Source organism: Corvus moneduloides, chromosome 1, assembly GCF_009650955.1.
Source record: "Corvus moneduloides isolate bCorMon1 chromosome 1, bCorMon1.pri, whole genome shotgun sequence".
NCBI classification, from domain to species: domain Eukaryota; kingdom Metazoa; phylum Chordata; class Aves; order Passeriformes; family Corvidae; genus Corvus; species Corvus moneduloides.
The window spans coordinates 24,804,640-24,827,906 of record NC_045476.1 but is presented as its reverse complement, the minus strand read 5'-3'; the positions used below and the strand labels follow the sequence as shown (position 1 = coordinate 24,827,906).

Sequence of the window (23,267 nt, the reverse complement as noted above, 5' to 3'; positions counted from 1 at the left end):
TTTTGCCATTGTAGGGCTCTTACCTGTGGCATAGAAACCAGTTTCCTACTTGCTCATTTCATGTCTAATACATGTACTGAGTAGATGTTAATCTGTGGAGATGCAGCTAGAAAGCAGAAGTGAGAGCACTGCTAAACTCATGTCAGCAGTAGACGCGCTAACGCTGCTAGGCTGCAAACCGTGGCAGGCAGTAAGGCTTGTAATGAAACAGTCAGCATAAAAGGCATGCTTGGTATGTACCTGTGATAGTTAGTGCTAGCTTCTAGTTTTGCAATGTTATTAAGAAACATAGATATGGTTGTTATAGTGATTGCTGCTTATATAACTGCTTATATAACTGAAAGGTATAAAAACTCAACCCTGTATCAATAAAATCAGCTTATTGCATCCAAGCAATCTGCCCCGTCTCTTTCATCACCGACTGTCTCGTGACCGTATCGCGACATTAATCATAGCTGGAAAGGCAAAGAATTAAATTTTTCTTACAAAATAGCCTCTGTGATCACAGTCAGTAAGGAATTTCTTCTGCAGTACAAGCTCAAGATAGCTGAAATCCCTTTTTTACCCATTTAGTACAGAGAGAACCTAGAGGTATTACAAATAGGTGTTATGGATATGATCTGACTGAGGTTAATGATGTTATTATACTATATGCTCTCTTGAGAGCTGATGACCTTTAATTGCACTCAAGTCCAAATTCCTTCATTTTTCACACAGAGTGCTGGACACCAATTCCCTAGTAAAGCAGGATTCAAGAATGGAGATGGGGAAAGAAGAAGGGGGAAAGGAGACTGGTAAGAAGGGAGTTGCTCTTGAGATCTGATCCTGCAGATAATAAGGATATAACTGACTTGAACTATTTGGCACTACAAACTCAACCCATGGATTGATCTTATCTCCCAAGGCTAGTGTAAAAGCAACCCCCTACTGACCTTGGGCAGGACCATATACAATTATAATATTTTTATTGAAGCAGTAGTGTGAGAGCTGTATTAGTTAAAGGTACTTTATTTTCTGCTGACATAAAAATGATTTATAATCAACTGACATAATTTTGTTTAGCTTCATTTCAACAAAGGACAGTCATGGCTTGCTGAAACTTTAATAAATACCACCAGCTATCAGAAGAAGAAACTTAACTTCAGTGTATTTTGCCATGGCACAGTATGTATATGTTGGGGCTTTAGGAGCTCTCCTGGCTTTTTTTTTCCTGTTAAAGGAATTTTGCCCATACATGTTGCCAGGGGGACAAATGGCCGGGTACTTCAGAAAAACAAAAGAGCTGGCTGCTTTTTTTGTTTCACCTGGGTGTGTGGGCAGTTTGGTCTCCTGTCTCCTGCGTTCGGACAGAGAGGGAGTTTGTTTTCTTCGGCTGCTTTTCCTTTCTGCTGGAGAAGCCCCGGGATCCCAAGCCCGCCTTCCCTGCCCTGCTGGGAGCCAGGCTGTGGCCGCCCTGCCCCGCCGTTGCTTTGAGCCTTCACTGCGTTGTGGCCGTGCTCGTCCTGCCTGCCCGCCCAGACCTCCAGGGGGGGTTCCCCGTTTGGATACATCTCGTCTGCCACCTGGGATTTGTGCTCGTCCCTGCCGTTCCAGCCTGCTGTTCCCAAGGGTCCGGCCGGACACCGGGATCAGCTGCCCAGGGGTTTGTGAAACCTTTGTTCCATCCCTTCCCGGGATCCCAGGGCACCGGAGCCGCGTGCTCCCCGAGCTCGCTCCGGAGCGCCCCCTGCAGCCGCGGGGGAACCATCGCACCTGCCCTGCTCACCGGGAGCCGCCAGCGCCCCTGCCGGCTGCGAGCGGAACTGCACCTGAGGGGAAATAGCCTGACAGCCGAGAAGGCTGGCACTGGGTTTGTGATTGTTTGCTGTTACTGCCATAGTTATTGCTGTTTGTTTGACTGGTTATACACATACAGATATGTCATAGTAAAGAACTGTTATTCCTATTTCCCACATCTTTGCCTGAAAGCCCCTTGATTTCAAAATTATAATAGCTCGGAGAGAAGGGGGTTGCATCTGCCATTCCAGGGGAGGCTTCTGCCTTCCTTAGCAGACACCTGCCTTTCAAACCAAGACAGTATACTGAAAGAGGAGAAAAAGCAACATAGGAAAGGTTTACTTAATTGATCTGTATTGAATACTGTATGCTTAGGATGGTTTTGAGCAAGACAGTCTGAGATACAAGGATCTGCAAGGAGCAGAGGAAAACTGCAGGGACAACTTAATGCGTCAGGTGTATTACCAAAGTTTTCAGTACCCCCAACTCAGAAGGGTGAATTCAAATTCACTAGTGAAATGGCCTTGTATTGGAAAACAGACTTGACTGGGCTTTTAATAAATTGGCTTTTTAACTACAAAAGAAGTCAGCAAATCTTGTTCTAAAAACGTCTAAAAATATGATTTCACTCATGTAGATTTTGTACATAGCCCATACAACTACTGAAATCTTGAAGTTCTTCTTCTATATTTACTCAGTTTTCCATCACTTCTCATGCAAAAGACCAAACAAAACAACCAAAACCACAAGCAAAGAAAACCAACCACAACAACAGCAAAAAGCTCCTGCTATTGTACTTGCTCTGGATTCAGCTGAAGAAAAATATGAAGTAAAAAGGAAAATTAGTTTGCTTCTGAAAATCTAACACTTTGAAAGAATGTGTTCTACTGCTCATTCTGCTTTTTCACAGTACACAACAAGCTAATTCTCTTGTACTTTGTACAAATCACATTCTCAAGAGAAGCATGGGCTCATAAAAATCCAGTTACAGGAAAGTACATTTCAGGAAAATAAAGTCCTAAGGTATAAAAAGAATATAGAGCAGTTCTCAGTATTCATCCTTAAAAAAAGACAAAAGTAAAACCATTATAGTATATGGCTTTCACATACTTATTATTTGAAAAATAGATACATTTTTAGCCTGAGTTCTGCTATCTAGCTGGCCACTACAAATGACTTATGGAACATTTAGCTCTGACATTAGTAAAGGTGATGACCTGCAAAGTACAGGATAGTTGGTACTTCATCATGCTTCTTCTGTAGTCTCTCCCACTGGAAGACAATGTGGCACTTAGTGTACCATGGGATCAGAGGGGCCAATAGGGAAGAATTCCTCCTGTCGCTGTTTGGAGCATAAATGTGCTTCACAGTGTGTTTACACAGCAACAACTGACGTCAACAAGTGGGATGCCCCTTCCTTGCTAGTACAATGTCTCAGAAAAAGGAGATACACAGTCTTTACTAGGCATTCTTTAGCTATATCCTGTTCATTTCACTAAGAACAAAGCAATGAAAATGAATCAACAACGAGTGTACTGGGAGTAAGACAAAGTAGAACTTTGCAGAGCACATATATGGGCAATATTGATGTATCATGATGGATCATGAAGTACGTAATACTGTTTAGCAGGAATTCCACTCTCCCAGTGGCAAAAAGCTGTTAGACCCTGAAAGAAACAAGCATGTACAGGTTAAAAACTTATTTTAATCATTGCTACCAGGTAAAAGTAACGTATTCAGATTCTGTAGGAGCCAAACAGACAGCTGTCCAGCTTTTTTCATGCAGGATGGGTCTGTGATGTTATAGCATGCACGAAAATTGGTCAGGGAGAATCATTCTTCTGACTCTGGGTGAAATATGAAGACAGGAAACATGGGCTGGAATTATATCAGGCTAGACGAGCTGTGTGCGTGAAGTCACTAAACAAATTTGCATTTAGCCCTAAGCTCAAGTAAATCTAGTTGTTGCTATTTTTAGATCTAAATGTTGCTTGTTACTGTTTCCCCCTCCAATCATCCTCCCCCCGAATACAACCTACCCCTCTGTCTGCTAACAGACAGCTGGTGTGACGCAGAATTTTAAATCTCATGGGTGTGTGCCAGATCCTTTCCTGACTCTGGGTTACAATCTGATATACTTGGATTACTGTTGAGCAAGCCTAAACACTGGGAGAAAAAATTTCTACACAAAGATACAGTATTCCCTTTCCAAAAGAAGGTTCACTTCCCCATCCTCACCTCCAAACTTTCCCCTCCTTCAGCACCATGGTAGATTTTGAAAATTATTCAAGCCTTTTAGCCACACTACTTTGTGTAGCAACTCAGGACTGCTGTTGTCCTGATAGTGCTTCCTCACTAGCAGGGCAGATATTAAATGTCACTCTTAGGAAAATGCAACTTTTAAACTTCTCATGGAGAGCCAATGCTCTTTTTCTAAGCTTCCTAGAACTCTGCATGTCTTCAGGAGCAGAGACATTACAGAGGAAACTAATGTGAATGATGATGGGTTTCTAGGATAGCTAGTGAAAACGTGTTTGCAGAGGAGAAGTGGCTACTACCTTCACAGAGGCTCCTACCTTCAAGACTGCTGGTTGCAGCAGGGTTCATCATTTTTGTAGGATGCCTGCTGCCCTGTTCACACCACTTCCATATCACTACAACATTATTTTCTGCAGAAAGTAAAGAAGGTTGCCCATCTTTTTTCCTCCCCTCCGTAGGCATGAATGACACAGATGTGATAGTACATGGCTGGCTCCACTGAATTAGACATGAGGGTAAAGGGAAGGAAGTGAGGAAAGCGAGAGAGAGAGGTGGCAGTACTGCTACCTGCAAGCTCAAAAACACTGTCCTGTGGTCTCAGCATGGGAATATTTTGCCACACAGGAGGAAATTTTGGGAGAGAGAACTGGGTTGGGCAGGTGAATAGATGGGAACAGGTGCTGAGCATGTACACAGAGAATGAAAGAGGAAGTGCAAGATTTTTATTTCTTAAGACCCTGCTCCATCCTGATATCAGCTGTGTCACAAGTATCTAGATGGCACAGAAACCCTGGGGGAAGGAGTGGGATATGTCTTCAGAAGCCTCAGATATAAAGATGTGTTTAAATAAGTAAGTCCTGTCCTTTCTGTATACCAGCTGCTATGGCTGAGACAGTAAATCTAGCTCTTAGAAGTTTGGCTGCTTTAAGGGAGGAGTCAAGTTCCCTGCCTCTGGCTCAGAAGAGGAGCAGATCTGACTTCATAAAGTAAATAGGTTATTCAAACTGAAATTTGACATTTCATAGAATGTGAGGCTACGTGGGACCATTATGATAATCTACTCCAAGTTATTCAGCAAATTTACTTAACTCAGGAATTTCACTCTTCTCCATTTGCAGAATATTTTCACTGCAATAGAGCTAATTAGAAACAAGTCTTTTAGAGATCACTGAGCATTTATGCAAAACCCTTTCTCAGAAAAGCACTTTAAAGACACTCTTTGTACAGTATGAGTTACTTCTACACATCCAGTCAAACTGAATCCAAATCTGTAGGCTCTCTGCACATGTAACACCAGTGCAATGAGAGAAAGGAAAAATAACTGCCCCGACAGTGTTAATGGGAACACATGGGAGGAAGAATTTTGACAGGTAGTACAACAAAAATGTGGCCAAGGTACCAAATAAGTTCCCCCTTACTCTAACAAAACAAAGCACTGACCTCCTAAAGAAGAGATCCTCATTCCTCTGAAAAAAGACATGCTTAGAAGGTAACACAGAAGCATTATTTTTGGACAGCAGTTGCAACCAGCGGAGTTCTTGCAGAAACCAGGCTTTCCTTCAAGGCCTTCACTAGAATCTAAGAGATGCAAAAAATGCTACAGATGGGTCACATTTTCAAATGCCCTTAAAAGCAGCCCTGTGATTTTCAGCAGAACTCAAACTCCTAAATGACTTGCTTATATGTTACGCTGTGAACTATTCCAATCTCAACGTAAAGAAATCTATCAAGTGTTTACATGTAGGAATCTGAAGAACTCACAGGACTATCTCTTTTCCCACCATCACTTTTTAAAAAAAAATTTATTTTAAAATGCTCTATCTGGTTGTCCTCTCCAACCTTTTTATAAGTCAGTATGGTCTTTTGTAGGTGATCTCCCAATTCTCCCTTCCCAGTCTCAATTCCCACAGGTTCCTCTCCTTTTACTTTTCAAGCAAGTCTGAAAAAGGAGAGTTCTTCCATCTGGCTGTAGCTGTCCCTGTTGCATCAATATGTGTAGAGAAGCATATCTAAATTGTGTATTCAGACTCATTGCTTAACAGACGCTAGTAAATCCCTGAAAACCAGCTGCTCCACAAGAGGCATGGGAGGAAGTGTGATCTGAGCATCATTTACAGCAATCATCCGAACTGCTCAGCCTTGTAAGGAGGTAAATGCTCTGCTTCTGTTCTTTGGCCTTGCCTGCCACAGTTGTAGCTCAAGGGCACTGTATAGCCTTAGCTGTTAAAAATTGCACAGATCTTATGTCCAACTTGTGTTAATCTTGGTGTTGAAATGAGCATTGTACCAAGCCAGGATTCATGCTACAGATGGATGTTGTGGAACTTTCTGTCTTGGCTAGGAGTTTTGTGCATGAACAATATCTATCTCTATTAGTGTAAAAAAACACTCCTAAAGTGATGACACAGATAGTGCCATATGACACAAATGACACAAATAGCCATTCAGGATGTTTGTACATACGTTGTTGTCATACACTTCTATATGCATCTTAATAATTAAAATTTCTCCTATAATCTCTCTTGACAAGAAAGATCATGACAATCTTCTGCTGCATGCCTAAGCTTACGTGAATTTCTGCATCCCACAGAACTAAGTGGCAGGCATAGAAGTCTTCCCAAAGAAGGCAAGTCAGACTGCTGTGACCTGAATTGGAATTCTTGGCAGAGACTCAGCCTTTCAAACCTCTCCTTGACAACCATATAGATCCATGTCTCTCCAAGAACTCTGCACCCATCTTCTTTGCCAGAAAAATGCAAAAAGTCCCCAATTATGACCTTACCAATTGTTTTGAGGAATCCTGACTTCACTGAAGTCAATTGGTTGAGTTAATTAGAATGAGTTTCACCAGAGTTTGAGTTGGATTCTTGATCTATTGCAAAATTTTAGTACTGGTTTCTTTGTATTTATAATCAACTTCAAATTTAATCTGCTTTTCAAATATCCAAGACAGTTCCAAACAAATTTGGGCAAAGGCTTGGGTCTGCTGGAGAAAGGATTATTGTTTATCTACAATTCAGATTAAGCACAACTCTGGGTTGAAGACTGTCAGAGGAAATTTTTGCACCATCGTAGGGCTGAACTTTTCTTAAGCTACCAATTACTTGGAAAACCTAGTTTAATCAAAGAAAACAAAGGAAAAACAAATTTTAAATAAATAAATAACCAACACCACACCAAAGGCCAGGAACTGCATTCTAATTTTACCCCTTAAAACACACCGGTATCAATGCTTTCTAGTACAGCACAATTCACATCAGAAAAAGCCTTATGAATCCTTACAAACCCTATGAAACAAGCCCTTCTAGAAAAGCTCTGCTTTATCCAAATTCCCAGTATTTTGAGAGCAGTTTGCACTTGTAGAGGTTTCACTGTTTCTGGCGAATTTACCAGGTCAGCCCTAATATGTGAACCTCAAGCTTCCCTCGCCTGCCAGTCAGGATCAGAGTCAGACCTTTTCTAGGATTCTGAAGAGGCTGAAGTGATTTTTGAGGAAACAAGACAATAATGACTGGAACTGGAAAATTTCACATGAATTGCAGGAAGAAACAGAAACAAATTAAATAAAAATCCTTTCATGGTCTGAGTTGGATTTAATGTAGTGTTTGAATCCACCAAAAATTGGCAGTTTAGGAGATGACCTCTCCACACAGCTTTTAAAACACACACGCAGAGGATTTTTCAGTGATGTCTTCCATCAGGTTTGCTTCCTTCTGTATGGACTCCTACCCCACCAAGACAGTTTCAAAAAAGAATTCCAGATATAGACTCTTAATTTCACTTTGACTTAAGGTTTAAATTCATCTTCATAAACATAACTTTTTTCATTTCTTGCAGGACTGCAAACTTTATAGAAGTGATATTTGAAAAGCACTGAATTTAATATTACAGAGAGAGACCCCTTCTTCTATGACAGATTGTGGTGTTTTTATGACTGCTGAAGTAAGCTTTTTGGGCTGAATGTACTTCATTCGTACTATCCTCAGAAGAATAAAAGCTCTTTTACAATTATGGAAAAAAACAAAGTGTATATTATTTCTTGGTCAACATTTTACTAACACAAAATCTTCCCTCTTTTGTTACCTACAGGACTCATATATTGACTTAAGATTCAAAAGAAAGTCAGTCTGTGAAACAAACACAGCAGGACTGTGGCAAAATGTATCAGTTTACTGAATAAATACAATTACAAACATCATTGGTTTTTATTACCTTTTCCTGAAGGTTCTGTTCTTCTACTTATTTGAATATATTCTCTCCTCTGTCCATTTTTCAGGCATGAGACTAGGAGCTGGTAACACATCGCCTATTCCCATTGCTCCTTCACGGACTATACCACAGGCAGTATAAAACAAGCTGTTACAAGTTAGTTTACTGGTGAAATTGAGCCCTTCTTCACTCTACATGAAGAACAATATTATAGATCAACCAGACCCTGGCAAACTTCAAAACTAATCAAGACATCCATATCTACAGTTCACCCAAACCAGGAATCTCTAGGCTGCACTGCTACCTCCAGCACCTATCCAGCATCCACTTGCTGACAAATGAGACTTTTCTAATCCTTCTATGAACTCTGACAACCATGAGAAAAGTGAAATTTGGACCTAAGATGTCTACAGAGAGGTTTTCCGACATGGTTCTTTGACATATAATCCCTGTCTATGTCCATCAAGAAAGCCAAATGAGAAAAAGGGTGGTAGCAGCTGCATTTAAATATGACTGAAGGTACCTCTGTTCTTCTCTCAGGGCAAACAGGGCTTCAGTTTAAACCTAGAAACTCAGGACCTTCAGGAGGACTACAACCAAGACCAAAGAAAGCCTTTGTGCCTCTTTCACCTCCAGAAACTAATTAGCATACCTTATTTTCCACTTGAAAACCAACATAACTTACACACTTACTAAGAAAGTGGTGTTTTCTGATGGACTTTTCTATACCCTACTGTCTTCTGTGAGGTAAAATATTAATGGACAAAGTCATTTTAAAAGCCACTAAATTTGTTCCAGTTTGGCCAAATTTAGAAATATATCCTCTGAGAGAAGGCACAACCACCCCTCCCCCACCAGGTTCAGGAAAAATAAATTTTCCTCGAAGGAAAGTGAAGGAGATAAAACTATTTATTTAACAAACACACGGGAAAGGAAAATAATGCTAAATAATAAAATCTTTCGCTGTGGAGGAAAAATCTGGGAAAATGTTAGAGTCCTCCCTTTGGTCTCCTCGGAGCTGGGGCTTGGGCCGGGGCCAGGCCCTCTGTGCCCAGTGGAAAGTCCTCCCGATGTGCTCTGATGTTACAGCAATCAGGCAGTCCAGTAGAAAAGGGAGAAAATCCGAAATTCCAGTGAAGGAAAAATTCAACTCTCAGTCTCTCTCCGGAGAAAAAGCAGCTGAACCACTGGCCAAAAAAACCTGTCCCAGGAGCAGCCAGCCAGGTGCTTCCTCCCTCCCCTGCCGCAGCTGGAAAAAAATTGCTATCTGTGTGTGACCTTGAACAAGCTGCAAACTGCTTTGAAAAAGTTTTGCTCAGTTTTTTCCTTCCCCCTCTCAGGCTCAGTTTAGAGGCATAGAAAGGCACAGAAATTAATTTCTGGGCATAGGGCAGCGATATGGGATACACATCATAAGATCACCCCAATGTAGAGTGTGCTTCTGGAATTGAAGAGTTCTCTGTTTTCCTGTTTATGATGGCCACATAAATAAAATTTAATCAGATCAGTGTACTGTCATAGGCAGAACCAGCTGTTCCCTAAGTGACATTTTTCAACTAAGGAATTCTAAAGATATTGTAAAGTACATTCATATAAGACAGGGAAACAGGTAACTCAACAATGGCACTCTAACACTTGCCTGATCATCTTCAGCCACCAAAGGTCATCTTTTCCCAATGAAATCAGCTGCTTCTTTACCATTTACTTCAAGAAAATGTTGGTCTTACACAAGATCCATGACTGGGACCTCTTCACTGTTGATAGGATGCATGCTGGTTTGCAGAGGAAGCTGAGGATATGCCATAAATGCTGAATATTGTTCCAGATTTTCAGCAAAACCATGAAGTTTTCAAAGGCACTGCTTTACATATGTTTATACCTTATCTGCCCATCAAATTTCTTAGTGAGTTCAATTTCAAGCATCCTATTCGTGTCACAGGTCAGAGATTGCTGTTTGTAATCACAGAATGGTTTGGGTTAAAAGGGACCTTAAGGATCATCTAGTCCCACCCCATAGCAGGGAGACCTTTCAGACCAGATATTCTAAGACCTGTCCATCCTGGCCTTGAGCACTTCCATGTATAGTATATCCACAACTTCTCTGTGCAACATGTTCCAGTGCTTCACCACTCTCATAGTGAAGAATTTGTTCCTTGCAACTAAACATTCTCTCTAAAAGTTTAAAGCCATTACCCCTTGTCCCATCATTACATGCCCTTGCAAAAAGTCCCTCTCCAGCTTTCCTGCAGACCCCTTTTAAGTACTGGAAGGCTGCTATAAGGTCCCCCTGGAGCCTTCTCTTTTCCAGGCTGAACAACCCCCAATTCTCTCAGCCTGTCTTCACAGAAGACATTATCCAAGCCTCTGATCATCTTCATGGCTTCCTCTGGTGCTCTGCAGTCTATGTCCTTCTGATATTGGGGGCCCTAGAACTGGATGCTCACCAGGTGAGGTGTCATGAGACTGTGAGTCCTGAAGGGCAAAGGAGTCCAGGAAGGCTGTATGTGCTTTAAAATGGATTGTTAAATATTCAGGAGCAGGCTGTCCCCATATATATAAAGACAAGTTGTCAGGGGAAAAAGACCAGCCTGGTTAAACAAAGAACTTGAACTTAGGGGAAAGAATAGAATATATTACCTCTGGAAGGAGAGTGAGGTATTTTGGGAGAACTATATGGATGTTGCAAGGTCATGTAGAAAGAAGACTAGAAGGGCCAAAGCCCAACTAGAACTTGATTTGGCCACTACAGTTAAAAACAACAAATACATTGGCAGCAAAAGGGGGATCAAGGAGTGTCTCCATTTGTTGAATGCAGAGGGTAGTGTAGTGACAGGAAAGGCAGAGATACATAATGGCTTCTTTACCTCAGTCTTCAGTATCAAGACCAGTGGTCCTCAGGATACCCAGCTCCCTGAGCTGGAAGTTGATGATTGGGCAATGAGTGAAGCCCCCATAATCCAGGAGGAGATGGTTAGTGATTTGCTATGCCAATTACACACTCACAAGTCTGTGAGCCCACCCCAGAATAATGAGGGAACTGCAAGCGGTTGCTAGCTGTGTTCCCCAGGGCTCAGTTTTGGGCTGGTCCTGTTAAACATCTCTATTGATGATCTGGACATGGGGATTAAGGGCACCCTCAGTAAATTTGCAGAAAACACTAAGTTGGGTGGGAGTGTTGATCTGCTTGAGGGTAGGAAAGCTCTGCAGAGAGGCCTGGACAGACTCAATCAATGGGCTGAGGACAGCAGCATGAGGTTTAGTAAGGTGAAGTTATGTGATGAGACTGACAGCGGGACTGACAGCCTCACAGAGTCAGACCTAAAGACAGTCAGAATTTACCCATGAGATTTTGTACCGTGAAATTTTGCAGCTTCAGTGAAACCCACAGAGAAAGCCAAGAAGATAATAAGTGAAAGATGATGTTCTAGACGTAAGGAGAAGATGTTCTTGTTATGGGACATAAAGTGTGTACAAGGAAGAATTTGCAGATAATATATAACAACTATACTTTTGCTTGTATAGCTAATTGTTTTACTGCTTGAATGGTCATTGTTTGCTAAGCAGCCAATCTCAGTAACCCACAGCAATTGTGAAGAGATATAAGAGCAGCAGTAGAGAAAATAAAAAACTTTTACAGCTTTGGATTACAGTAAGTGTTGTGCTGCTATGTCTGTCTCAACAAAGCAACAGTTATGGGTCCTGCACTTGGTTCACAGCAATCCCATGCAGCCCTACAAGCCTGGGGAGGAGGAGCAGCTTAAGAGCTGTTCAGCAGAAAGGGACGTGGGAGTGCTGTTCGACAGCTGGCTCAATATGAGCCAGCAGTGTGCCCAGGTGGCCAAGAAGGTAAATGGCATGTAAATGATAGATGACTTGTTTCAAGAATAGTGTAGCCAGCAGGACTAGGGAAGTGATCATCCCCCAGTACTCAGCATTGGTTCTCAAGTACTGTATTCACTTCTGAGTGACTCGCTTTAAAAAGGACATTGAGTCACTGAAGCCTGTCCAGCAAAAGGCAAGGTCCTGAAAAGTCTAGAAGACATGTCTAATGAGGAACAGCTGAGGGATCTGGATTTTTTTAGTCTCGAGCAGAGGAAGTTCAGAGGGAACCTCAGCACTCTCTATACCTACGTGAAAGGAGGTTGTAATGAGGTGGGGGCAAGTCCCTACCATGCCTACAGTTGAGAGGACCAGACCTTCAAATGAGATACTGGAGATTCAGATTAAATATTAGAAAAAAATTTTCACTGTTAGGGTGGTCAGGCATTGAAAAAGGTTGCTCAGGGAGGTGGTGGAATCACCATTCCTGGAGGTGTTTAAGAGGTGTCAGGATCTGACACTGGGTGAGATGGTTTAGTAGTTTAGGGCTACAGTGGTAGTGCTGGGTTGATAACTGGACTTGGTGATCTTAAAGGTCTCTTCCAACCTTGATGATTCTATGAAAGTAACAGCATGAGGAAAGACTACACTGAGAATGAAGGGATTTATTATGTATTTAGCAATTCAACATTATAATCCCAGCAAGTGTGAAGGAGGTTAAGGTCCATTTTCCTGCCTTTCCTCCTTCAGTGTGTAAATCCCAGCAGAGGAACCAGTGATGATGTACTACTACTGTAACAGCTAGAAAAAGAAGGTTTTCTTTTTTGGCATAAAAGCAACCAAAATCAAACCAAAAATACCTGCAAGCTGCATCTTCAGCTGCCACAAACTAGCACATCTCTACTGAAACTCAAAAAGCCTCTGCAATCTTCTTTGTTCTCAGACGCAACATCTAATCCTAGTGTTGAAAACGGCTTCAGTGCTTTCTCTGTTCTTGAGAAATCAGAAGGCAACTGAAGCCACTTCATGAAGCTTTAAGAGTTGTAAGTAGCAGATGGATGTTTAAGTCTCACAGCTAGGGTTCCAAGTGCAAAAACAAGAGCACCCCAACACAGCCACCACTGCTCATACCTCCACAGAGAAACCATCAGCTTGAAAAGCAACCATGCAATTTTGAAACCACTTATTTTGAAATAAGCTCTCCAAGCTCCACTGCTAACACTGACCTGTAAGGGCTCCCACTGAATTCTAACGTATAAGTTTTCCAGAGCAGAAGGTCTCGATCTCAGCAGTTATTAGCAACCACTGGAGAGTGGAAGGAAGACTCACATGTAACTCCTGTGCATAGTGTCCAAGTCCAGAGCTGAATAAGGCAAGTCTGAATAAAAGACTGTCTTCTGGACAGGATCCATGGAGCAAGGAGGATAGAACAGAGCAAAAGACTCAAGATCTTTTTCTGGCAGCAGCAGCTATTAAGAGCATTAAGCAAACAATCAACACATCCCTAAGAAACATAGATTCTTGCAGGGTGAGCACTACTTAGGTAGAGGGGGAAACTGATCAAAGGCAGGCCCTGCCTGATGAAACAAAGTGCAGAGGCAGCTGGCAGCCCATCAGGAGCCAGGGAGTGAGAGCACCTGTGTCCTTGTGGGGACTGGAAGGCACAGGGTGGTGGAGAAGCACTACTTGCAATACTCAGCAGTATTCCCGAGAGACAGGCAGCCCTCTGGCAGGCAAGAGCAAAAGTCCTCAGATATCCTGAAGGGATGTGAAGCTGTTCCAGTCTAATTCATTTGTGATGTCATTAAAACTCAGAAGCAGGTTTGTTCCTGGGAGGCCTCTGATGCAACGAAATCTGCTGTATTCCTTCCCATGGAAGAAAGGACACTGATGGCTGCATTTCTGGTTTACACAGCCTATTGCTGGGTGAGGTCCTACAATGAGAAATCTGAATTAAATTTCTCCCTGATATTCTGGTGCAACATAGGAAAAAAGGCAAAATTGTCAGTACTCAACTTTCAGTATTTTCCTCAGAGAGTTTCATATACTTCTAATGGTACCTTTGCCCAGCAACAGTTTATTCACAAATCTTTCCTCAAAGTTTATTAAAAGTAAATAAATGAAAGGTTTTTTCTAATATGTGATTAAATCTAAATTGATATCTAATAGGTCATGTGTAAAAGACAACATTTATTTCTAGATCTCTGGTTTGAGACACGCAAAGATTTTGCCACAGATGATTTACTGCCCAATAAGACAACTTACCATGCTCTCTTAAACCTGAGAAAACACTATAGGTCCTCTGACTAGATTATCTTATAAAGTACAGCACAGAATTATTACATCATGAATATGTATATATCAAATAAAAACATTTCAGTACTCTTACTGTATTAGTATTTTAGCTGGTTCTTAAACAGTAAAAGCAAAAGAAACTTGTACATGGCTTAACAACCACTACCTCACACTGCTCTGCTTATAAAGCAACTATGTTGTCCTGACTAAACTACATTTTGGAGAGATACAAAACAGAAAGGAGAAGCAAACCCTCCCACTCCACTCCAGAGACAAATTCAAAACCTTGTCTGCCTTTTACAGCAACATATGACTCCTGTTGCAAGAGACACTTAGCTTCAGCCTCACAAAAGTCTGTCCTTCTCCACTGTCCAAAAGACCTCCATGTGAAAATGCACATTCCATGCCCAAACTCCCAGAGGCCAGCCATCCTGCAAGACAGAATACCAGGCACATGGCAAAAAAAGCCCTCACCAGACTTGCTTCAGCAGAAAATTAAGGGCATCCAAAAAGGGCCTCAACTCTACCGCAGCTTTGCAGCCTTTGGGATTCCATTCCCTTCAAACCAAGCAGGCTGAGAAGGGGTGAAAATTTAAAGAGCCCCCTTCCCTGCCCCCTAGAAAAGCCAGGTGACGAATAGTCTTTATGAATAGACACATCAGCAGGCACTGAGGGTGGGAAGAGGGAGAGGAAAGTACCAGAGCTGCCACAGGTGAAGTCCTACCAAGGAGATGTCCAACACAATGCTGAGACTTCAGACTGTTTAAATCATCACAGCCCTTCCCATTTAAGAAGAGATGTCAGGATCAAATTATCTATCTGGGTGCCTGCCTGCTGCAGACTACAACTCCCCAGGCAGCTTCAGCCAGCAGCATGCTCTCAGTACCTGTGTAAAACTGCACTGGTAGCACTGTTGTGCCTTGTAACTAATTCCAGTGAGATATGGCTGTCAGTTTACCAGTGGCAGAGGAGAGAGGTATTTTTTCAAGCAGTATTTGTTCTCTCCAGGATGAAGCCTCTTATTTAAGATTCAACTAAGAGGGCTGCGCACATCTGATTGTTTTTCTTATGCATATAGGCATGCATAAAAACAGACAAGAAAAATCATGAAACATTATGCCAAACCTCAGTTTGGTGTGTATGGATGCACTAGGCCCCCATAAAATAACTGGGAATGGAAAATCTTCTTTTCAGTTTTCATCTAGTGATTAAGAATTCTACAGAAAAAAAAATCTCTCTCCTCTTTAGGCAATCTTGAAACTCAGAAGAAGAGACATGTTCGTTACACTCATACATACTGATGACAAAGAGGGTTATACTGAAAAATGGCCTGAGGTTTACTTATTACTCATCTAAAATAAGTCTTACAGTTTTTCTAACTTTCTAAAAGGTAGAAGAGACCCAAGCTTGATGTATAATATACAGACACTGCCTTGTACTAACTGCAGGAGAGGTCCTGAACAAAAATGCTGCTTACCTATGAACTCCAGGTAGAACTCAAATCAGCATGCTTCTAAACTCTATATTAAACAGGAATTCAAGAAGCCCTAGTAGAGGGTTTGTTTTGTGTGGCTTCTCTATTAGGAAGGTTTGGAAGACAGCTGTCATCTACTTTGATTAATTTCCTTCACAAAACAGGCTTCCTGGCATGATGCTTTGAGAAAAACACATGTTAATGCATATGTCTTATATTGCTTGGAGTCCTACAGAAGTTTTGCCTATGCTTTGCAAAACATACCATAGTTGTTCACACAAAGTAGCATCCAAAAAGCAACTCAAGTTTAACTTGGACCCATTTGTTTTCAACTACTGGCCTACTCTTTCTTCATTTTTTTGCATCTGCTGTTTCCAAGCCTCCTTGGTCCCTTCCTCCCTCCCTTTCCCTTGAGGGCTGAAATGTTAATAACTTAACATGTGAAGCTGAAGAAAAAAATACAAACATGTTCTGAACACAGGAAGGGTTGTAGCTTAACATGGTCAATGCTCATTTTTGCCATGGCCAAGAACTGATGGACAAATGGCTGACAGCATTTTACATACTAAGAATATGAAAAAGACACCAGACATTGCTTCTAAATAAGCTAGGCAGACACTACCTCTTCTTTTCTGCAATGCCAAGTTCTTTAAGCACAAATACTTTTTTCTACTCAGGAGACAGTGTACAGTCATCTCATGGCAAGTCAGGCTTAAGGTATAAAAGAATAAGTACAGTCCAATCAGTGGAAGATGAATTTGCTGCTATTACAAATGCTATTGGAAATGTTTTCCAGTTGTGCCTTCTCTGCCTATTTTGTCCTTATTCATCATGTCAGTGCTAGAAATGGTGTACATTGCAGTGGGGAAAAAGTCTTCTCTATGTTGTAGCTAAGGGTAAGATTACTGAAAATGGAGAATTCAGCTAAGTACCATTCAGGCTATAACAAAACTTTTCCAGTATAACACCTGAAGTAATTATCATCCCAGTAACTGCTTATATCTTAAAATGCTTTTATTAATGGCATTTCTACATTTCCACTTGAAAATGTTCAATGTAAGAAGAAGTTCAATTTAAGGAAGTAAATAGATCTTTTGCTAAGATTAAGTCACTGTATTTATGGAGAACAGGTGTGGAAACTCCTGGGAGATTTTGAAGGTACAGCAAGAAAGAAAATATAAAGTCTACAATAATTTTGACAGTGGGAGGAAATTGAAGGAGATGAAAAGAAAAGTACTACTTACAAGCCTCGGAGACGAAGCCAGATTTTCTCTATTTGCTCTGGCTGTAGGTATTTCAGAGAGTTGCTCTCAAATTCTTCAATTTCCTTAGTCGGTGACTCCATAGCTGCAGGTTACTGCTTTAGTTAAAGCTCTGGGAGGACGGCTGCTGCCTCCACACATGCACACTCTCCACCTTTAACGCTGGTGGGGAGCAGTTAACATTTCTGGCACACACTTCTCCCCCCTCCCTGCAAACGGAACTGTGTGGGCATCCCTGGACCGCTCAGGTACACACAGGGGGCAGCTGTACCAGCTTGTCACCATCCTCAGGCTGAGCGGGAGGATCAAAAGCTCATCTCCAGATTGCAAAACCACACGGATTTTTTTCCCTTTGTTTTTTGTTTCGTTTTGCTTTTACAATAAGCCAAGGATACAATCCATAATACCAGCTGAGGGATCTTTATCAAGGGAGGAGGGGAGGGAAATCCCTTGCTGACAAGGGAGCTGTCTGCAGGAGCAGCAGTGGGGAGTCCGATGACTGCAGGGGTCCCCAAGGCTGCAGCTCTGCCTTACCACACTGCCTGTTGCTGTGTGAGTGGCAGTACACAGGCCCCTTCGGTCTAGCCCCCACCAGGTCAGCCTCGCCCTCCCCTTCCTAGCAGTATTTTTTCCCACTTACCAGCAGCACTGCCAACAGGCTTGAAACCTGACAACTGAGGAAGAATTCATCTGTCAACAAAGCCCAAGAACTGTTTCACTCTCTGCCTCCCTCTTTGCTTCCCTCTCTCCCATGTGCACACACATCCACAGACGCACAAGGGAGAACAGGCTATTGGAGAAAATCTGGCTTTGATTAAAAACCCAACCAAGACAAATCATTAACTAAAAAAAAGAAAAAGGGGAAATAACAGAAAGTGAGCCACTCACTTCTGGCAAACAGCCATCTACTTCTTTGCAGTCAGTCTGCTCTCCTGAGAGAGTGATGCACAGCAGAGGCTGTAAGGCTTCAACAGGGACAAAATCCACTTTTAAAATAAATCAGTTAAGTGCCAATGCTTGAAAATGCTTAGCAGGGAAGTCAGTACACTGAAGAAAGATCAAGTGCAACACATTAGTCACAGATGTATCAGTGTCTTTCAATAAGAGGTTTGCACAGTGGAGGTTAAGATTCAGTTTTGCAATATGATGCCTGCCTCTAGCTCTCCTGAAGCAGTCCTGTACTGACCCCCCGGAACATGCCTCTCTACACCTGCAGGATTCATGCTCTGAGCAGGAGGAAGAACAGGGATTTCTTTCATTGCACCAGCCCCGTCAGTCATCTCTCAAACTCTGCCAAGATCTCTGCACTCTTCTGTTTAGTGTTATTGATGTGGTGCTTTCAGCCAAAGCCATCAGAGCAGAAGGAAAATAACTGTCAAAACATTGTCTTAGCCTTAACACATTTTGTTGCATATTGCAAAAGCTGTCTTTCAAGAAGCAGAGCCTGCAGAATTAGCACCTCAGACAGTCGCGTAACCTTTGACCTGGAGAAGATCACCTCTTCTTTGCAATAACATTCAACAATGTGCCTGTGATGCTAGGTCCAAGGCACGTCTCTAAAGTACTTGATGTTGCTTTTCAGAAAGCTCTTTGTGTAATGAATGTTATCCTTCCCATTGCTAGGTGCCAAATTGTATTAGCCATCACTTCAAGGAGTTTCAATCCTTTCCTAGGAGTAGTTCTTAAGGAATTACCCAGTTAAGAGTGCTGCTGCAATTGTTAACCATCTCCAGCTCTCTGCAGTTGAATGAGATTCTCAAATATAACCAGAAAGCAGCTGAGTCAAGTTGGTACACATTCAAAAAGTTATGGGAGGTAAAAACATGAATAATTCTCCAGATGGTCCTCTTTCCCCTCGTGGATTACAAAGGATAAGCCAGTATGTTTGCTTAGGAACCGCTTTTGAATTATACAAAGAACTGCACAAGCAGTCATAGCAAGCTGTTTTCTGACAAAAGCTTGGGGCATATTATCTTCTTATGTTCCTGCTGTAGTGATAACGGAACACAGTGCTAGTCTTCACTGCTTGTGCTACTTTCCATTACACTGATGCCCACCACTAAACAGTTAGTATGTTGCACCCATCACTGCCTTTTGGTGGTGAGTAAAGTAGCTACAAAATATGTTGTCTTTTTTTCACACATTTGATTTTAAGGTACAGAGGAAGTAACAGGGAAATGGGAATGCAGAGTATTGGTAGCACCAGGTTTGAGCTCAAGTTTGGGATCCCCTTTCTTGTTTAAGTCCTGTTGGTCTGATTTTGTGATAGATGCCATCAAGATAGCAAACACCAAGACAGTGACTGTAAAATGTTATGAACTTGTGCCATAAGTATCTGACATAAATACATATCATCTTGCTTGCCTTGTCCTTAAACTTATGGCTCACCTCATGGTGAAAGAGTAGCTTCCAAGAAGACAAAGTTTACAGTCCAAGTAAGCAGCGCTCTTTCAGTTCTCATGTTCATTGCTGCATTGAGGCAACAAGTTGTAGGCAACCAAATGGCACCATTTAAAGAGCTTGACTATCATGACTGTCATTTGATGGATACAAGAAGCAAGCCACATCCTGGTGGATTAGCCATTTCTTTTAAAGCAGAGGGGAGCTCAGATGAGCAAAAGTCCACCTGCCTGTCAGAAACATCTGTTGTTCAGCCTTCCACAGGTGATGACCAAACCGGTAAGGCAGATAGCACTATGTATGTGGCACTGTAAGCCTCCATGGCTGAAACAACACTGCACAAACTTTATCCCTTAAATCACAAAATCACAGAATATTCTGAATTGGAAGGGGCCCACAAGGATCATTCAGTTGAACTCTGAAGTGAATGGCCCATACAGGGATCAAACCCACAACCTTGGCATCAGAAGCCCTATGCTCTAACCAGCTGAACTAATGCTAGTAACTTTCTGTATCCAAACACTTTCCCAGCCTATCCCTTAGGGGGTGCAGGAGGGGTCCAGGACCACTGTTGCCTTCAAACAGGGTCTAGCTCAAGTCAAGAGACTGGATTTCCCTCTGCTGCTCTTTTACCTGGCATGAGGTCTAGCATAGGATGACTCCTTCCTGAGCCCTTGAAGCAGCCTTCTTGCCTCCTCTGCTTGCCTGTAGGAGAGGAGCCAGGACACCCATCTCAGCCAGCTCAGATATTCCCTTCCTAGGTCACTAGGTCAGCACTGTCAGTGACATGAAGAGCAATGGGATGGAGAGACAGAGGTCCCAGGCAGGCCAAATATACCATACACTGACTGTCTCCTTTATCACAGCACACAGATTTGGGCAAATGGGGCTTTGCCTTCTTTTCCTCCACTTCCTCAGTTGAGGACAGTAGTGGCAGCCATGTTAAAAGCCTTTAGATTGAGCCCTGTGCAGGAAGGGTCCTAATTACAAGTATTGCTTTCCGTTCTGAAGAACTGATGATGTAGGAGGATGCTGACACACAGCAGAGAGGTGTTAAAAGGCAGCTAAGAAGAGTAGAATCCACACTGTGTCTCCATGAGGGCAGGCATCACTGTAAAACAGTCAAAATACCAGGCGGTGCAGGAGTAGCTCTGCCTTTCTCAGGATGGTGGTACAAGTATTTCATGCAGAGTCCAAGGAGAAGTCAGAGCCACCTCTGACATATGTGGCTGCAAATCAGACTCTGTCCTCATGTTAAACTTCTCAGCAGCAAACTTGCTTAAAGGCACCTATAGTTCCTTCTTTTATATTTATTAAACAAAGACTAGAAAAACAGTGAGAAAGTTCGGAGACCTCCTTATTTTCATCAGAGCTAAGTAGGCATAGCAGTAACATTCAAAAGGCCCACTGAAATGCATCCAAAAATGCTTCCAAAGACAGAAACAGCACTTCAGTGAGCATGAACAAACTGAAGCAATAATTTCAGACAGCAAGTTATCTAAAGTCTTTGCTGGGCTGCAACAAAAACAGAGAAGCTACCCCATGCTGCAGGGGTAGCATGAGATACTGGATCTGTAATGACATGCTGCCTATTGCTATTCCAACATATTGCCTGTGTGAACATGCATTTTCTCCCTTCAATTAATCTCATTTGACAGAATCAAAGCTTCAAGCATTGAAACAAGTTCTATAATTAATACAACTACAATATATTAATGTCTGTTCATGCATAAATAATCCAGAATATATTTTATTCTCTTACCACCAATGCCTCCAACCAAAATTGCAGCAGAGTATTTGTCTTTTTTCTTTATTGTAAATCTGAGTTGGATCCCTGAACTTCAATTATGTCAGTGTGATGAGTCAGCCAGTAACATATTCCAAAATGTTTTGCTAATTCTATATTCAAACAGTTGTAAAACACTGACATGTCTTCTAATTCTGCTAATGCCAAAATAAACTAGGCAGATTTTGCTCAGTCTTTATCCTAACAGGAAATAGCTTCTTGCTCCTTTTCAGTTAAAAGCAACTTTTTTGTTTGTTTTGTTTGGAAGGCAGTTAGGAGGAGGGAGAGACATTCAGCTATGTCACTGAACTGCATTGGTCGTATTTATTCTTCATGTTGATGTATAAGAGAGTGATGGGAGATATTTAGACAGTTCCACTTTTTAGTTTTATTAAACTAGATCTAGTACTTCTTAAACAGTAGTTTCTAGGTGAAATTTTATCTTTTTTCTACCCAAGGTTAGACTTTAGGATTTGATGGCAACCAACTCACACTCTAGCCACACAGTCATTATTACCACCATAAGTGAGAGCTGGAAGAAAAGGCTGCAAGGGCTAAAGATAGACGAGGAGTAGCAGCTGAAAAGACTACTAACTACCTTTAATTATAAGCACTCACCCAGTTTCCTCAGGGCTGGGGAACTGTGATTTCTGTTGCTCTCAGTAATTAAGGATAGTTTTAGCTTCTCTGTCCAGAAGTAGCACAGACACAGCTGACCCAGAGAAAGCCACACTTTCAAACAGTTTCAAAAACACTGAACTAGGTATATATAGATACATAAGTATTGCTAACACCAGAAGACATTAAGAATACTGCAGCATTCCCTGCATCCTAATAATGTGTTGGTCTCACATGCCAGGACTAGACATACTGTGGAGATTTTCAAGCAGTAGTATTAGAAGAAGACAAATTTTAGCTTTCAATCTAAGAAATTAAACAAAAAAAAATACAAAATTAACGGTAAAATAATCAGCACCCAAAAAAAAGGGCACTGGTTAATTTGGTGGAAAGGTGCTGTTCATTTAAACTTCTATTGAGTCAATCAAGCTGACAGTGTTGATTAAAAGCTCTGTTGACTGGCAAGAAGTTTTCTGTCAAATGCTATAAAAGTATAGTCAGCAAGACAAATGCATACCTCTTTTGTGGTCTGTCCCTTTTGACTCAGAGTTGCTGCTTTCTGTGAAGGCAGATTTAAGAAAACATGCAGAAACCTTCTTCAACTAAGGAAGCTTACCAAAATGAGAAAATTTCCATGCTGATGGCATCTGCAGTTATTACTTAAGCCATGGCATTGTAACAGCAACAAAAAATTCCTGTTGTACTCACTCAGAGTACTGCAACTTTGACAAACAGAGCACCACTCTTGAAGGGCAATTTTGAAAATCTGTTTTCCTTTAATGACCTCCACAGCACTAGAATTACTATACATGGCAGTTTAGGGAAAAGGCATGAGGGAGGAGTGATGTTTAAGGGAAGAAAAGCTTTATAAAATGCTTTGCAAAAAAAGAAAGAGGAGAGCTTGAAAACTCATCTAGGAAAGGTTTGTGCAAAAGAGGTTAGATGTGAGTAGTAGTCCAAGAGACTAATTATATAAAATAAATATCTAATTAGAGGATTAAACAAGACTAGTTTTCTAGTTTTTCCCTTTTTCACCAACATCCAATGAGGTCAAAATAGACAATTTTGAGGACCTGAAAACTCTCACAGCTTCTCACAGAGTTTCCTGCCCCAAGTCATCCTTCACATCTTCAAATGGATTGAACAAATACTGAAGTTTATTCAAAACAAGCATGAAGCTGCCTCAAAGGGTTTTTTAATTGCTACTTATATGTTTGAGAGATGGAAGTGGGAGGGTTTTCACTTGTCTGTCTCTCATACACAAACCACATTATATTACACAGGGCAATACTGCCCCCTGTACCATGAAAATGTTACATTTCATATATACATTTAGCTCTTGTTAGAGTTAAGACAGAAATTATTATAC

The 23,267-nt window shown here is 41.6% G+C and overlaps 1 protein-coding gene across 7 annotated transcripts in view; it reads right to left on the bottom strand.

The window, feature by feature from the left end:
- Window positions 1-23,267, bottom strand: part of PDE1C (phosphodiesterase 1C) — a 367,759-nt gene that overhangs the window by 229,760 nt on the left and 114,732 nt on the right. For 2 of the 7 annotated variants that reach the window (XM_032102413.1, XM_032102424.1), the window contains exon 1: window positions 17,077-17,642. The exons of the other annotated variants lie outside the window; for them this stretch is intronic. In XM_032102413.1, coding sequence (XP_031958304.1) covers window positions 17,077-17,177 — 101 coding nt within the window. In that variant the 5' untranslated portion in view covers window positions 17,178-17,642. Of the gene's footprint in view, window positions 1-17,076; window positions 17,643-23,267 lie in introns of those variants that run through there. 7 annotated transcript variants of the gene reach the window in all.